At 43.1% G+C, this 16510-nt stretch overlaps 1 protein-coding gene across 2 annotated transcripts in view; it reads right to left on the bottom strand.

Annotated features, from left to right (window-relative positions):
• Positions 1 to 6528, bottom strand: part of BRAF (B-Raf proto-oncogene, serine/threonine kinase) — a 77662-nt gene extending 71134 nt beyond the window's left edge. For both annotated transcript variants that reach the window (XM_069003160.1, XM_069003158.1), the window contains exon 1: positions 6331 to 6528. In XM_069003160.1, the coding sequence (XP_068859261.1) occupies positions 6331 to 6462 (132 nt within the window). In that variant the 5' untranslated portion in view covers positions 6463 to 6528. The remainder of the gene's footprint in view (positions 1 to 6330) is intronic.
• Between the last annotated feature and the right edge of the window lie 9982 nt (positions 6529 to 16510).

The raw sequence follows: 16510 nt of genomic DNA, 5'->3' as shown, positions 1-16510 counted from the left end.
ATCTGGCACTGCACAACAAACTCCATTTTGAAGGGAGTTTCTGTTTTCTGATCTTAAATGCTCATGTTGGTTGGGGAGTGTCATGGTGGGATAACTGGCAGCATTGCTCCCTCCAAACTCCTGCCTGAACTGACAGCACCTAGTCAAAGAGAAAGGTTACAAATTAGACTTTTGCCTGTTTTGCTCTTTTTTGCTGGGGTCCATGTTCATAAAACATCATCAGAAACAGAATAAAGAAAGGCATTGCTGCCACTCCTCCAAAACTCGCAAATGCTAAAAAGGTGGAGTAACAAGCCAAACCCTTGCAGCAAGGGGGGGCTTAAGCAGGAGGAAAAAAAAAAAAAAGAAAAGGCATGTAATTCTGCATCAACCAGCCTTCGTTAGCACTAGCCACAGAAGAGAGAATCAGTTGAAGGAATACGTGTTTCATCGTTTTGGAAAGAAGCCGTGCACAGGAGGGAGGATTAGGAGGATTCCATTGTATGCCCAAAAAGCTCAAGAGCAACTGGAATAAAAAAGCTGAAGCAAAGGAAAATGTATACTGCATGCTGACTTTATCCTGCACTAGCTATGAGAAAGTAGCTGTGTTCACACGCAGATGTGTGAACAGTTGAAAATGATGAAAAGCATCTCACACCTCACAAAACGAAATACTGTACCCAGAACTCTCACGTGGTCAAGGCTGTTGGAAACGAACACTTGCTACACAAGAAGCTCACAGACACCTTCACATCCCTGGCACACTGGCAAAGCTATGGCATGCAATCCTATTTCTGTAAAAGGCATGCTCAGAAGGACTCCAGAGAGACCAAGGAAGATTGTTACAATCTGGCAGGAGAAGCTCAAGACCATAAAGTCTAAGGTGTCAGGACCTAAACCTGGCCAAGTCCAGCTAAGGAAGTTTCATCTGAGCAAAACTTCTCATTCAAATATAAAAAAATTAAGGCCCCAATGCAGCTTTATGGGACAAATGATTTACAAAAACCAAACAGAAAAGGGGGGACACACACACCATACTACCACTATTCCCCCTAACCACGTTCCTTTAGTTTCAGATGTCACAAGCATTTTGGAACTCACTGGGTGCACCTCACGTAGAGGAGATTGCATTCACCGAGTTTGCAGAAAATGAATCCAGCAAAAGCAATGCTGATTTTCTTCAGTACTAGTGAGTGCAGTCAATTCAGGACAGGACTTATGTGGTACCAAGTGGGCACAAGGGAGTAGATCTGGCTGAGAGGTGGAACGTGGGCACAGGAAAGGGCAAAACCTCCAGCTCTGCGTGTTCACAGCACCATTTGGTTGACTTGGATCTAACTGCAGTGACAGGGAGCAGCAGCAACCATAGGGACTACAATTATGACAGGGCATTTCTGATATACTGTACATTTCACCACCCTTCAGAAGTGAGTGGTTCAAACTGAAAATAAAACTTGCACTTGGCCAAAACTGTGTTTCAAAAAAATCCCCTCCATTAAACCTGAAACAGCTTCCTTGGAAGGCTGGACTGGAAGAGAATTAGCAATTTAATGGTCAATCAAAACCTTTTTTTTTTTCCCTTGTAAGTAAAAATAAAATTAGATTTCTTTCTAAATAAAATTCCCTCCAAAATACTTCATGCAGTCAAATTTTTCTACAGATGTAACAATTAAACTGAACTAGAGATTTGTTAGTGGAATATTGCAGCCTTAAGGAAATTTTGGGGGTTATCAGTCTGTGTTAAAAGATAACTGCATTAAGAAGACCCCAACCAAACACAAAACAACCAACCACAAACCAAATCTCATTTGGTCTACAGTACTTTTAACTTCATGCAACAAGAGTTGCCGTTCCTGGCTAAGCAAGTGTCAAGAAAGGTATTATTAGAACAGCTTTAAAAATAAGAGATCTTTGAGTTTAAAAACTACAACAAAATACAAATGGGAATGAAGAAGCAAGACCATAAATCAGAAAAAAAAAAATCAGTAGTAAACATTTTGTTCCCAACCAGTTTGTAGATATTCACACAGATAAGAAACAAGCCTCCCAAGACATCACAACTTTCCAGAAGGAGCCACCACTCTATTAAGCAAGTTTTGTGTAATCAAACAAGCCACCACAGGACAGAGATGTTAATCCTATTCCCTTTTGGGAAAAGCATCATAAGCAGAAGTTTCTACTACCCCCACTAAACCTAAGTATTTCAAGGTTGTGTTCTAATGTTCAATCTACCTTGCTAGAAATAAATCATAAAAAACCTATGGAAAAGAAGATGAGAGGTTACCAAAGTCTTTGACTTTTTTTACACCTGGATCAACCTTCCCCCATCACTCCTGACATATATTTGCCCGTTGAGGTGACAGTCTACTAATGAACAGCTTATAGATAAGCTTGGTAAGTCTGTTTTCATGTTTCACTATTCCTAGCCATAAAGAAAAACATCTCATAGTAACACGGAACCATCTCCTCTGCCACCAGTTAAACTCACTACTTCTGGCAGTAATCACCACAAGCCTGGCAAACAGGTTATTTGCATTCTTCTTTGCATCAGACTTGACAATTTCCATTTCTTTTTAAAACAACTTCAGATTTTATTGAGTCTTCAAAGCTTTGACCTTCTAGACTTTACATCACTGCTAGTATTCTACTCTAGACTCCCCTCAGCTAGACCACGCATTTCTTGAAGCTGTGACCCAAAGTCAGACATAGTATTCAGCTACAGCCTTTCCCATGCTATGTAAAAGAAACAATTATTTCACTTATCTTTTCAGATATATTACTGCAGAATATTATCTACAAGATGCTTCATATGCAGCTCCACTTTAACTTGTCCTCACAATTAAATAGGATGCCGTTCACAGATTATGAAGTTCGTTCAACAACTAAATACAAATGCAAGGAAACAATTGAGATTGAACATAAAATGTATTCCCAAAACTGTAAAAGCAGTGAAGTAAAAAACCACTCATATGGTTTCAAGTTTCCAAATAAATAGCATGTTTAATTGTAAACTCTTTAGAGAAATAGATACTCTAAAGAAAAGTTGTTCTAATACCCAGGAACCGAGGCTCCCTAAATGTTACTGCAACAAAATCAACCCCACTTTTGCTTCATGTACCTACATTGCCTTATGAGAACCCACCACTTACTTCACATTGTAAGGTTAGAGGTGCCTTTTCATTCTATCTTCATTTTATATATCTTTTCATCCATTCTCCATTTTACTCTTAAATCCGTTTCATAGGGTTAAGGTTTCTAAATTTATAACTAATATTCATGCAGGATAAATTCCAGCACTGCTGCCTAGAAAATGACCATCCAGCAGCTCAGGCCCTCACTTCACAGCCTTCAAAGTAATTTTTGTCTTACAAAGAGCAGTTTAGGGCACAAAGCTCCGAGTACAGAAAATCCCATTTGAATTATTTAATATTAGTGTAAATAATCTCCAGCAACAAGAGCAGAACCCTTCCTCCCAGCTGTCACACACTCCTTACTATTATCAACAACCCTGTAATGCTCTGAAAACCTTCCATCCAAACAATCTCTTGTCCCGAGAATTCATGCTGGGGAAGAAGCCAACCTCTGTGCCTGCAGACGCCAGCTCGCATCCAAGGCCTCCCAGGACCAGCAACCAAACCATGAGTGGAAGAGGAAAAAATTCCTGCTAAATGCACTTGCCCCTACCCTTTCCAAACCCTTCTGTCTCCAATAAGTACCCAGTTCCTACATCATTATGACTGCATGGGCAACTACCCTTACCAACTTTGAATTTTATATAGGGAAAAAAAAGGTTTAGTAATTATTATACTATTTATTAGAAGAGTTATAATACTCATTATTAGAAGATTTTTAGTAATGGTACTTAGGCTACCAAAGCAACTTTTAAAGACATAAATTCACTATTTGACTAAGAACTGGTCATGAGCTGAACAACATTGATTAAACTTCTTTTTCAAAGCCCCAACCCTTAAGAATTCATAAGGGCCAGTGATATAGATGTAACCAACAGAGAGCACTTGATTAAAATCTCAGTACAGAACATCTCCTCTACCAGAGGGCTCTAATATACAAGTGTGTGTAAGATGACTTCAACATCTGTCAGAAATTCTTCTTGTCTGCTCCCCTTTCAAAAGCAGAAACTGAGTGCAGGACTGAAAGTTTGCCTTCTGGAAATCAGGACTGCATTTCCCTAAAGACTATAGGAACTGAAACACTTTCAGGTATCACCTTAAATAAGTAAGGTCATGGTCCTTGACAGGCTTCCCTAGCAAGGTTACTTTTAAGCCTAGATTTACCTTGTCTTGAAGCAATGAAACAAAACACTAGAACATGTACTTACATTACAAGCATGAGTCAGTTACAAGCACTTCGGTGTTTTTCTGACTTATGTCACTTTGAACTTGCATTACACTTTAGGTTGGCTTGTTTTAGTATTAAGGATAGTTTCCATTTTAACTGTGTCAGCAATTTTTTGGGCTTGAACTTCATTAAGGTACAGATCTAGGTGAAGTAATAGGTGGACTTATACTGTAAACAAAACTTAATTACCTACAACTTGAGGAAGAACTAGCTAACTACAGAACAAAACCACATCAGAAAATAAAAACTCTACAACCAGCTCTGCCTTGAGACCTGTGTGCTTCAGTATTTCCAACACATAAGAAGCTGGCTTTTAAATAATACAAGACTAGCCCCCACACACTTCCCAAATACTTCCACCCATACCAACAACACATCAACCTTTCTGCTTGGCAGGTGGACCACTTGTCTCTGCCTCCTCCAGGGGAGATATTCAGGATGAGAGCAGAAGCAGCCACACTACGTAATTTACCAACTGGAATCAAATCTAATGACTGACGTACTCTAAAACATTTTTGAGGTTCAAGTGACTTAGTGCAGTGTCACAAATACCCCCTTTAGTATGAAAACTTATTTTTTAAAAAATTCTTGCCTCTTGCAACTGCTTTTCCCTCTCTTCTCTCTTATACTACAGTTTAACTAAGCAGCTCAGCTGTATTGATGTTATTGTTTCGAGGGCCACACTATAAACCAGTTACTGGATTAATTCCATAGATTTTATTCTAAATGGCAGAAATAACTGAGAAATTCAGAAGCTTTTTAACCTTTTGCTGCTAAAAGCATGCGTTTGTTAAACCCCACTCTTCAGGTGTTTGGGTTTCTCAACCAGCTGAGAGTTTCTCCTTACTCAGGAAAGTTCAGACTGGACTGGCATTACTCAAGGCATTTAATCACCATGCTGGGTAGGTGTAAAATAGATGTGTACTGCTGAGTTTTGCCTGCCTTCAACAAATAAGTCAGGAACTCCTTAAGATGAGGGAATCAACCTCACGTCTTGCAAACATCCAAAGGGACGGACTCTTTTCCTATTTCTCCTTTCTGGCTATCTACCCAGCATGAGCTCTAGCACTTCTCAAACTTCTCAACTCACTAATTCCATTATAATCCAGTATACTATTAATAAATAAAATCAAACTGGACCCCTCTGAGAGTGGCTGATCCAAGCCAGCTCATTTTCCCTGCTGGAGGCTCTCCCTCCAGAGCCAGAAGGGGAGGCTAGCAGGTGGGCTGGGCTCCTCACAGGGCAACAGGGCTGCTCAGAGATGAGAGGTCGCGTACCAACTGCACAGACACACCAGGGAAAGCTGAGCTGAAATACTCTCCAGCGAGTAACGTTGAGAACAAAACAGCAGAGCTTCTGGCATCTGTATTTACCTCCAGAACAGACTCGAGGCATGGCATATGGCAGTTTGGTCTGCCTTGGATGCCTACAGTGCTTGAATCTGCGAAGCACCTTGTGTTGTTACCGCACAGTTTATTCCCCCTTCCGAAAACATTTCAGAAGCGTTCGCAACTCACATTTCAACCCCAGCAAAACAGGTAGTACCGCTCGCTCCCCGTGGGATTGGGAAGTTAAGTAATAAGCCCCAAAAACACAGGAAGTATGTAAGAAAAGACACCAACCAGAGGCCTGACATCCTCACTGCCTCCACGGTGCCCTGTCCGTTTACATTTCCTAAGACGCTTTGTGCTGAAACGTCCACAAAAGGCACGTCCACAAAGCGAAGCGAACCCAACCTTGTTTTAAGATGCATTTCGAGTGTTTCAAAACCATCGAGGGAAACGATGGCAAAGCCCCACATAAAACCTCCGCCGGGCACGGCAGCCACGGCCGCAGGGGCACCGAGCCGGGCTTCTCTGCAACCCGGCCGGGACCCGCACCATCCCCACCGCGGCCCCCGCTCCCTGCCCCCGCCGGCACGGGCCGCCCCCGGCACGGCCGGGCCCGAGCCCCGGGGGCGGGCGGCCGCCGCGGCCGCCGCGTGGCCTCACCTCCTCCGGGATGGCCGGGTCCCCGCTGCCGCCCCCCGCGTAGCCGGCGCCGAGCGCGGGCGGCTCGGGCTCCATGTCCCCGTTGAAGAGCGAGGCCCCCTCCGCGCTGCCGCCGCTGCTCAGCGCCGCCATCTTGGGCCGGAGCGCCGGGGCGAGGGCGGGGCCGGGGGCGGCCGCGTCCCCGCCGCCGGGGCGGCCCCAGCCGCGACCCGTAGTGCGAGGGGCGGGCGGCGAGCGCGGTCCCGGCCCGCTCCCAGCGCCGCCGGCGCGTCACGACCGGCCTCGTGACGTCACACAGAATCGCCGCGGCCACGGCGAATGGGCCTGCCTGACGTCACCGGGAAGCACCGTGACGTCACGGCGCGACCGCCCCGTCGCCCTGGGAACTCGGACGTGGGCTCGGGCCCCGCCCCCTCCGCCGCGGCCCCGCCCGCCGCAGCAGCAGCGCCCCCTGGTGGCGCGGGAGCGCAGTGGCGGCGCCGCCCCCGCCGGACCGGTCCCGGGAGCGGGGAACCGCGAGCGCCGGGACAGGAGGAGCCCCGCGCACCCCCGGCTGTGGAATGGGGTGGGACGCCACTGCCGGGGGGGCTGCGGGTCCTTCCCGGCAGCGGGGAAAGGCGGGGTAAACACGGGACCGCGGGGCCGGCGGCATTCCAGCGAGAAACGAACGGGATGCAAACAGCAGCGCTGCGGCTTTGGGGTGAATCCTCACAAACACGAACCGTGCGGCAGCGCCAGACGCTTCCAAAATTCCCATGTTAACCTGCTGGCTGTAACTGTAGTGGTAACTAAAAGAATCGATCGCTAGGATCGATGAAACCTCCGTGTTTTTTCCACTGACAGCACTTAGGCCTTGGGCTGCCCAGGCTGGTGCTCTGTTTACACAGGGTGCTCCAGACTAGAGAAGGGTCGGGTCTGGCTCAGCAGACATGGGGACCCCTTCTAATCCTCGGGAACACCGCTGTCCCATCCTCTGCCTGGGTTGGGAGCTCTGGGAGCAGATCCCAGCTGCCGAGTGTCCATCTCGTCTTCCCTGGGTGTGCTCGGCAGGACGTCTGGCTGACCAGGGATCAGAGGTGGGCGCACACAGCAGCATCGCCGTGGCCTTCACTGCCCTGGTGGGAATGACACAGGGACCAAAGTAGTGCCTTGGGAAATGCCGCTCCCTCCAGCCAGGAGGAGCTGGAGCCAGCAGCCACTGCTGTCCCCCGAAGGTGCTCCCCGCCTTGTTCCCAATGCCATCTTTCCCCAAAGTGGCCGTGTGTTCCCATCTGAAGTAATACCTTGACCCGTCTCATCCCTGTGTGCCACACCCATTGAAATGCTGCTTACACAGATAAAACACCTGCTAAATCAGGTGTTTTCAGTTTTCTTGCTGAAAAGGTCTTTATTATAAATTTCAAAATGGCAACAGTATTTTAGGGCATTGCAAAGAACAGCTGATGTACCAGAACAGCAGCAGGACTTCAGAGAAAGGCTGTTCTAACACAGCCCGATACATTTTGTGGTAGCCAGCTAACATACACACTAGGTTGAATCCTGCAAGTGCAAGATCCTTATCTCTGTTTCACTTCAGTTGTGAACATGTAACCACACAACCTCTTAACCTAATAATTCTGGTGAGAGAACTGAGGTTTTTATTTCACCTTTCACACTGGGGCCATCGCTGTGGAGAAGCATTTCAAATGCAGTTCAATACTGGCAGTGTTGCAACTGGCGAATAAATGCAACTTCAATTTAATATTTCAGTGGATTTTAATTGATTTTTTTTACATTCTACACTTGCTAAGAGAGGAGCCTGGGGTTTCCTGTGACTGGAGCCCTGCAGTGCAGTCAACACAAAGGCTACACGAGTACATAAGAATCAAATGTACAGACTAAGCAGTTGGCCAAGTTTAGAAATTTCTCCCTAATAGCCACATTAATGAAGAGGGTAATTATCAGCCATTCCTGCTATGTGGCGAGAATGTGTAATGGTAGTGAAAAAATGCACACAAACTCTGGAAAATAACAGCCATGCTGAGGACTGAACACAGGGACAAATCTCTCTGATCTCTGAAGAAAAAGGCAGCAGAGGTAATAGGAGATGGTTCTCCCAGCACACAGCCTGTTGTGGAAAAGCCAACAGAATGATATAGGTTAACTAACAGAGTAAGTCCATTCATTTCTCTGAAATTTATACCAAGGGATAATTTAGTCTCAATGTACAGAATGTAGTCATAGCCCTATTTTATTTCCCAAGCAATTTACGTCCAGGGTAGAACCCTAGCAGTGGAATTAGTAGACTACTATCAATCTGTAACTTCTAATACCTTTCCTACTGCTTTTAGTAGTGTTGGGTCTCTTTCTTCTGAGGTTCTGATTATTTCCAGAAGATTTTCATTCCCTTAGAATTCTGCTAGACTTTCTTATCACGTGATGTACCACTGAAGAGCTGCAGTTCTAAACCCTAATACTGAGAAGTAATGTCCAATGCTGGAAACACAGCAGAGTTACTTCCTGAAATACATGAGATTAAAAAAAAACACCTAAGAACTATTTTAAAAGGTTGTTGTGTGGGAAGGAGACAGAAGTCTACTATTCATACTGTACTTTCCTTTTGATTGGGGGAATCCACACCTAGTGATAAATGGAACTTCCTACTCCTTCACGTGGTGACCGTTTGGTCTCTCTACTTAATCCACCATGATGAAAGATAAATCATTAATAACTGTAGCTATCTCTTGATGATATGAAATCCTGTCTACTGATAATTGATATCATCAACGTCTTTTACAGAGACTCGTTTTCATGATCAACATAGGTCAAAATCAAATTACAACTCAGATGTGAAAGGCAGGTTTCTGCTATCAAATCTGTGGGGCACTGGCTGGTTGACTCCTGCAATGCAGCACAGCCAGTTTATCTGGTATTGCAGCAGGTAAAGCAAACTTGTAAATGTAAAACCTGCCACCTCCCACCAAAACTCCTGGTTATGCATTGGGGTTTGATCCTCCTCAGAATTTTGTTTTATTAATTTGAATTTAGATGAGAAAACAAATCCAGCTGTTAAAAGATCAAGATTCTCCAGCTAGGTTGCCCAGCACCAGAACATTTGTTTGACCTAATCAACACTTGCACTTTCAGAGAACAATGTTTTAATGAGTCAGTAAGAAAATGTATATGATGACCTGAGAGCAGCTGTCTCATTATGAGCATTAGGACACCTCATCTCTTCTCAAAAAAAAAAAAAAAAAAGTCTTTATGAGATGCTCCAAAATGTGAATATCCAAGAGATATTAGATGAAACTTAATCTTGGTCTCCTTTATTATATTCTTTCAATAGACGGCAGTATCTCAAAAAATCCCAAGCCTTCCAGTTTCTTAATGAAAACAATTACAAGATTTGCATATTGGTGTGATAATTGGTATGATTTTTTAAAGTGGTGTGAAAATTTGATACACATTCAACTCAGGATGTCTGAAGTGCCCTTAAAATTTATCTTAAATTTAAAAAAACTGCTTAGCCTTTTCATGTACTGGAAAAACAGTATTTGCCCTGTCAGTTGTAGCATTTTTGCTTGGTGCATGCACGTTTGAAAGTGCTGGTTTAAATTCTCAGCCATAGCAGTAGAAATACAGGTCTGGATGATTTACAAAAACACTGATTCTAATGACACCAGTTGTGTTCCCTGTTACCTCGGACAGAAAATATGAAGCAGAACAAAAATTAGGCTGTTGTCCAGAGTTCAGTCATTTTCTGATTACTAGTCAGAATAATACACACTTAAGAAAATTACTTCACTCTCTAGGAAACAAATGTTGGAGATATTTTTTAAGGATATAACCCAGATAATTTTTTTCATTTGCATCTCCTTAGCACCTATAGCAGTTAATTATCTCTCCTACTCTAAGATACACTGTACATATTTTCCTATTTCTAGGAATTGCTGTCTGATTGATCCACTGTGAAGCAATAGAGAAAACAAGGCTGATTCTTCCTTTATTTTTTTTTTTCCTTTTTGCTTTAAACTATTTCGGTACAGAGCATATGTATTGTTTCCTTTGGAACTTCCTAAGAACTAGTTCAGGACATTTAGCATTCTGTAACATTCATATCTTCAGTGAGAAATTAGATAATATTCAGATCGTGATTTGAACTTTGCAGATGAACACTCTTATCTGTGTTATTTTCATCCGATGGGGCCTTCATAGCTCTTTGCCTCTGAGTTAAATACATGAGCAGAAGCAATGAGGCTGGGTAGAGACTACCAGTAAAACAGGAGTAGGGAAAACAAGAAAAACGTGTGAATCCACCAGGTTCTTAACTTTGTTTTCATTCTACCATTAAAAGCAATGTTGACCTAACAAGCTTTATTTTATATACAAATAATAACCTATTCTAGACTCTTGTAATAATATTTGGAATATTTACGTAGCTTTCATTTGATTCAAGCGAAATTTATTTCAGTCATTATTTATAAAACTGTTGCTCTTCTCTCCCTAAACCCCAGCCCAAACCTTCAGAAAATAAAAAGCAAAACATTTTCCTTCAGAGACTTTGTGGGAGGAGTGAAAATTGTTGGGACTGGGACATGGGAGTGACTTTACATCTAGGCCCCTTGCATACCCTGCACATTGTTTGGTGTCACCAGAACCCTATTTCCTTCCTTATATGAGTAGTGACTTTGGGGTCCACAATGTGAGCGCTGCCTTGTAGGGCTCTGCTGCTCTCCCTGCTGCTTCCTGCCTTCACTCGCATACATGCAGGGGAAGCTGAAAAAACCAACATTTTATTCAAAACCAGTGTGAATACCAACCTGTGTGGCATCTGAGGGACCCTCAAGTGACAGCATGAGCCCCAAAACCGCTATTATGGTAACAGAAGTGGCAGCCAGTGCAAAAGGAAGGGGAGGGATGGGGTAAAAGATTAGATGGAGGGAGAACGTAGTCGAAGTAGACACTGGAGAAGAAGATGCAGCTCTCCTAGGAAACGAGAAGCAGATGAAAACAGGGAAACAAAGGAGCAAGGAACACTGGTTTTCCTGCCTGATGTACTTTACTAGGACCAAGACCATATCTTGTGTTTGCAAAGATTAGTCCAGACCCCCCTGTTCCCAGAGCATCCCTGGTCACCGCTTTAACATGTTCAGCTTGTTTGGATATCTGATTTCGGAGCCCTTTGTGTTGGACAGTGATAAGCTGATCAGCTTTAAGGACTAAACAGTTTTATATTCCTCACATTATCATTCCAGTGTGAATAATCACATTCTACGACTCAAACCCATCCCATTTAGGCACAAAAAACCCCACTAATGTGATTGAGTGTGTTCCAGGAAAGGGCAGGAAAGGATACCACCTCAATCAAATCATTTTACTGTTCAGAAAATGACTGTTCAATTATGTTCCAATCTTAGGATTTCCCTTCATAATATCCAGGGTAGCTGAGCTTCCCCTGGCCTGACTACCTGCTGTAATTTGATTCTCCAGTACTTTACAGATATATTGGTGACTATACATCTCTGATCTAATAGAAGTTCAGATACTAACTTGCACCTTTCAGTTTCTAGCCTCTTCTCTGAGCAGAAAAAGTCCATTAGGGTTGGTATTGGCCTGGAGAGAGGATATTTTAAAGAGTTAAAAAAAATCTAAATCAGTAACAGGAATCAAATACAGAAACTGCAGCTTTGATGTGGGAGAGAGAGAGCATGGTGACGTATCATGTTTCTCAGGGCAATATCCCACGTTGCTGGAGTTTTAAGAGTTATTGTTCTTCAGGGATAGGTCAAATAGGATGGATAACCTCTAAATGAATGCTTATATACAATGTTTTAAAACATCGGTGTCTTTTGCTGACAGAGTCGGTATCACAGTTCATAATCCATCCTTGTCTTTTAATCCTCACTACCACCAAGACAACACAAGCCTCACAGACATTTAGTCTCTCCTATAAAAGAAAGCTGCTCACCAAGCAAGTAGGAATTGGGTCAGTCTCCTAACCACGTTGCTCTATACTCATTCCTGCGAGTACACCCTTGGCCAAAGGCAAAATTTCTGGTGCAGTGGCCAGTGGCTTCTCAATGTTTTCGATGCTGTGGATTGCTTGAAGCTTGCTGTTATGCTGAAGGCCCTCGGATGTGGTGATTCCTTTCTGATATAATGAGACCTCTTTCTCTGGAAAACATTTGTTTTGGTAAATGAACACAAATTCTGTTCCCCCCCTCTGGGGTGTTCCACATTACTGGTTTTGGCTGGGGGAGAGTTAATTTTCTCCACAGCGGTTGGTATGGAGCTGTCTTTTGGATTTGTGCTGAACACAGGGTTGATAATATAGAGATGTTTTTGTTATTGCTGAGCAGGGCTTACAAAGAGCCAAGGACTTTTCTGCTTTTTGTGAGGCTAGTGAGGAAGTTGGGGGTGCCTGGGAGGTTGGGAGGAGACACAGCCAGGACAGGTGGCCCCGACTGACCAAAGGGATGTTCCAGACCATATGACATCATGGTCAGTATATAAAGGTGGGGGAAAGAAGGACAAGGAGGCACGGAGAAAGGAGAAAGGATCACATTTGGAGTGATGCCATTTGTCTTCCCAAGTCACTGTTACGTGTGACGGGGCTCTGCTCTCCTGGAGATGGCTGAATGCCTGCCTGCCCATGGGAAGCAGTGAATTAATTCCTTATTTTTCTTTTTTTTGTGTGTGCAGCTTTTTGCTTTCCCTATTAAACTGTCTTTATCTCAGCCCACGAGTTTTCCATCTTTTATCCTTCCAATTCTCTCCCTGATCCCACTGGTGGGGGTGTGAGTGAGCGGCTGTGTGGGGCTTGGCTGCCAGCTGGAGTGAAACCATGAGAATGACTCTAGCTTAGATCTTCATTTAATCTTATTTTTAAGTGGTTTGCATGCCTAGTCAATACCCTACTATCTGTCCTCAGAGGGCAATCATATTTATTAATTAACTTGAAGAAGCTATCAAACAACTTGAGTTTGAAAATAGAGACATACCATGTTGTTGGCTTTATTGGTGTCAGGAAACAGAGCAGTATTTTGGCAAACATCACAGCATATAAGCAGAACTAAGCGCACAAGAAGAAAAATAAAGAGGCTACAGTGTCACTTTCTAGTTGCCAGTAACAACTCTGACATTCTGTAGCCTAATTTTCACTTTTCAGTTTATGCTGTTGATTCAGAAAGCATTTGTGAGGTTTAGAGCTCATGAACAACACTTACCTGCTCATCAGTTGCAGCAAACAGGCCCAGGACAGACAATACCCAAGCAATACCACATGCTGCCTCACATGCAGCCTGGGCTTCAACTGCCTGGCATCCACTCACGCCAGAAATGTCTCTGTCTGGTGGCATCTGCACTGCCTCATTCCCAGGCTCCTCCCCAATATAAATGTGCCAGTTTAGACAAGCACATGGAGATCACTTTAGGCTGGAGCCTTCATTTAAATGCTCCTATGCCTACAAACTGAACACAATACTAAGTAACATCAGCTGAAACATCAGTCATATCTCATTTACTTAAATATAAAACCAGCATAAACTCTGACATCTTAGAAACAATTAAAAAAAATACAATAAGCTTCCCTGTTAACCAGCCAGTTCAATACTGAGTGCAATACCCTCATTGCTTGTTGCTCCTCCAGAAACACTCTGAGCAGCAGCTTGATGCTGCCTGTTGCACAAAGGCTCCTTTGCATGCAAGTACAGAAATTAGAAATGTCTCACCTTGTCCATAGCGGTTGCTGGTTGTAAATAAGTCAGCATCACCCAGGTGCCAGCACAGTGTCTCACAGATGAGGCTGGCCTGAAGCCACTGAGGCTCTCTGCAGAAACCAATGCATGGCACCCACACAGCCTCACGTTACTCTGTTCATCACAGAATGTGCTGAGCTGGAAGGGACCCACAAGGATCATTGAGTCCAACTGGGGAATATCACTGGGGAAGCACAGACATGACAGGGTCTCTGGAGACATGAGGTTTCATCAGCCCTGTCTTGAAGAGACCACTATCAAGCCAAAGGCTGGCATTGGATTTACCTGCCTGCTATACAGAGTTAAATCCCATTGATACCAGTTGGAGGTATTCAATATTTACGCAGCTTCTGAAGTGAGGCCACTTCTGGAGATGTTTTAACCTGGAATCACATTTTAGAGATCTGCTTTTGAAAGGTGGGAGTCAAATGACCCCACTCACTTTTATCCAGTCAAGACTGTAGTGGAAACAGAGCAATGTGATGCAATGATGATTACATATTTGCAGCAACACACCACGGTGTGTGGCAGTAGGATGGCTTTTAGACTTTCTGGACCTCAGGCGGTTTTTGCTTCCAATACCATTAAAAGCCTATTTACTGAAGCAGCCCATGAGGCAAACATCAGACACACAGAAACAACAAGTGAAGTGAGAGAGACCCTCTGAACTCTATGAAATATTTACAAACAGCTTTAGGAGCCCTGGGATGAAGTGAAGTACTTTCAAGCAGAGACAAAAAACCTAATGGATATAAAAATCCTTTTTTAGCTCTTGGTGAGATTTTTTTTCACAGACTTAGCTATGATATGAGAGTATGTATTAGGTCATCCAGTCTGCCTCCTCCTGTTCCAGAAGAGAAGTGGTCCCAGTGCTATATTTTATAACACTTGACTCAGCCCAGCTCTGCCTGACTCAGACAACATAAACCAAACCCACTTCTTGGAATCTTCTCAGTTTTCTAAATATTTTCCCCAGTATTCCACCCAGAATAATTCAACACAGTATGTATAAAGACACTTTGATGTCATGATCATTATGCTGTTGACTTCATATTTATCCCCTTAGACAACCCTAAACAACTTCCCAGCCAGTGTGGTGGTGATGTCCTTCTAACATCTGTCTACAGTTATGCTCTTCCCCACTTGAACACATCATTACTGCTCTGCTCTGACTGAGCCTTCTCAAGAAATTCTTTCAGATGTTTTCCTGTCTGTTCCTTCCTCTCTGTTATCAAGAAATTATTATTATTTTTATTATTACACTTCAGGAAAAGGACAAGGAGAAGAAAGAAGTGAAAAGACAAAAGTACCTTTTTTCATGCAACCCCAGCTGTGCAGGCACAGAAAGATCCATTCTAAAGAGCTGGCCCACACACATAATTCAAGTTATACCTCTAGGATTTATGATAAGGGTATTGTTTTAATTTCTGCTTTCTCTAACTTGCCTCATACATCCCTTTTTTTTCTCTTAAATTTTTCTTAGAACCTTTGAGTTTTCCATTGTTGTTTGGACAGTTTAGAGAAACGATGCTGCCCCTAGAAGAGGTTAACCAGGAAGAGTTTCTGCTCTCACATGTCTCAATATCACGATGATGAACAGAGAATGTCCCCTTGAAGGATTTTGTTTCCAGAATCTACTGCCAAGGGATTGTACAAGAAGTGCCACAATCAGTTACAGAGGAGAACTGAATTTAAGGGATTTGATCTGGGATTTCCATAGCATTTTTTCCCTTGCATTTTATCCTTTCTGCTTTAAAATAAAGAAAAAACAGACAACAGCAGTCATTTCCTCATCAAAGCAGCCTTTCAGATCTGTGATTATTTTCCAAAACATAGTCTTTATTGATTGTTGTTTTTTTAAATTAACCTAAAATAGCTTTCAAACCCAAAGTGGTAGACAAAGATATACATAGGTACCTCAAAATTTCAAAAATATTTATAGTTTAAGAAATAACTGTGATTTAAAAAATTTTTACTTTCTGACAAAATAAAGTTTTTTTCAGCATTTGACATTTTAAACATCTAAAGCAGAACAGCAAGCAAAGTAACATATTATCTTATGTGTTAAAAATGTCCTCAACTGTTGCACACAACTGCTCCTCTGAAACACACAGAGCTACAAGTCCTACCACAACCAGACTAAGCTGCCCTTTAAAGGGTTCTCCTGGGGTAAACTCCCATCCTAGAAGCAGCTTAACCTTGTGACGCTGTTCACTAAGTGATCATTATTCTAATTTTGCTCTTGGGGAAGCAAAGGCAAGCAAGACAAAGCATTTATCTAAAACTTTAGAGTAACTCAGGTGCATTTCACTGAGCTGTGTAAACTCAGCATGCTGTTTTAAGAAGTAGAAACAGACTCTTTCCACATTAGAGGAAACTTTTTTCAAGTTATTATTTTTCTGAGCAGAGCACATATATTTTACCACACTGGTACCTCTGCCAGA

This window comes from Aphelocoma coerulescens, chromosome 1A, assembly GCF_041296385.1.
Source record: "Aphelocoma coerulescens isolate FSJ_1873_10779 chromosome 1A, UR_Acoe_1.0, whole genome shotgun sequence".
NCBI classification, from domain to species: domain Eukaryota; kingdom Metazoa; phylum Chordata; class Aves; order Passeriformes; family Corvidae; genus Aphelocoma; species Aphelocoma coerulescens.
Note: the sequence above shows the minus strand (reverse complement) of the source record. Positions and strands in the feature narration are given on the sequence as shown.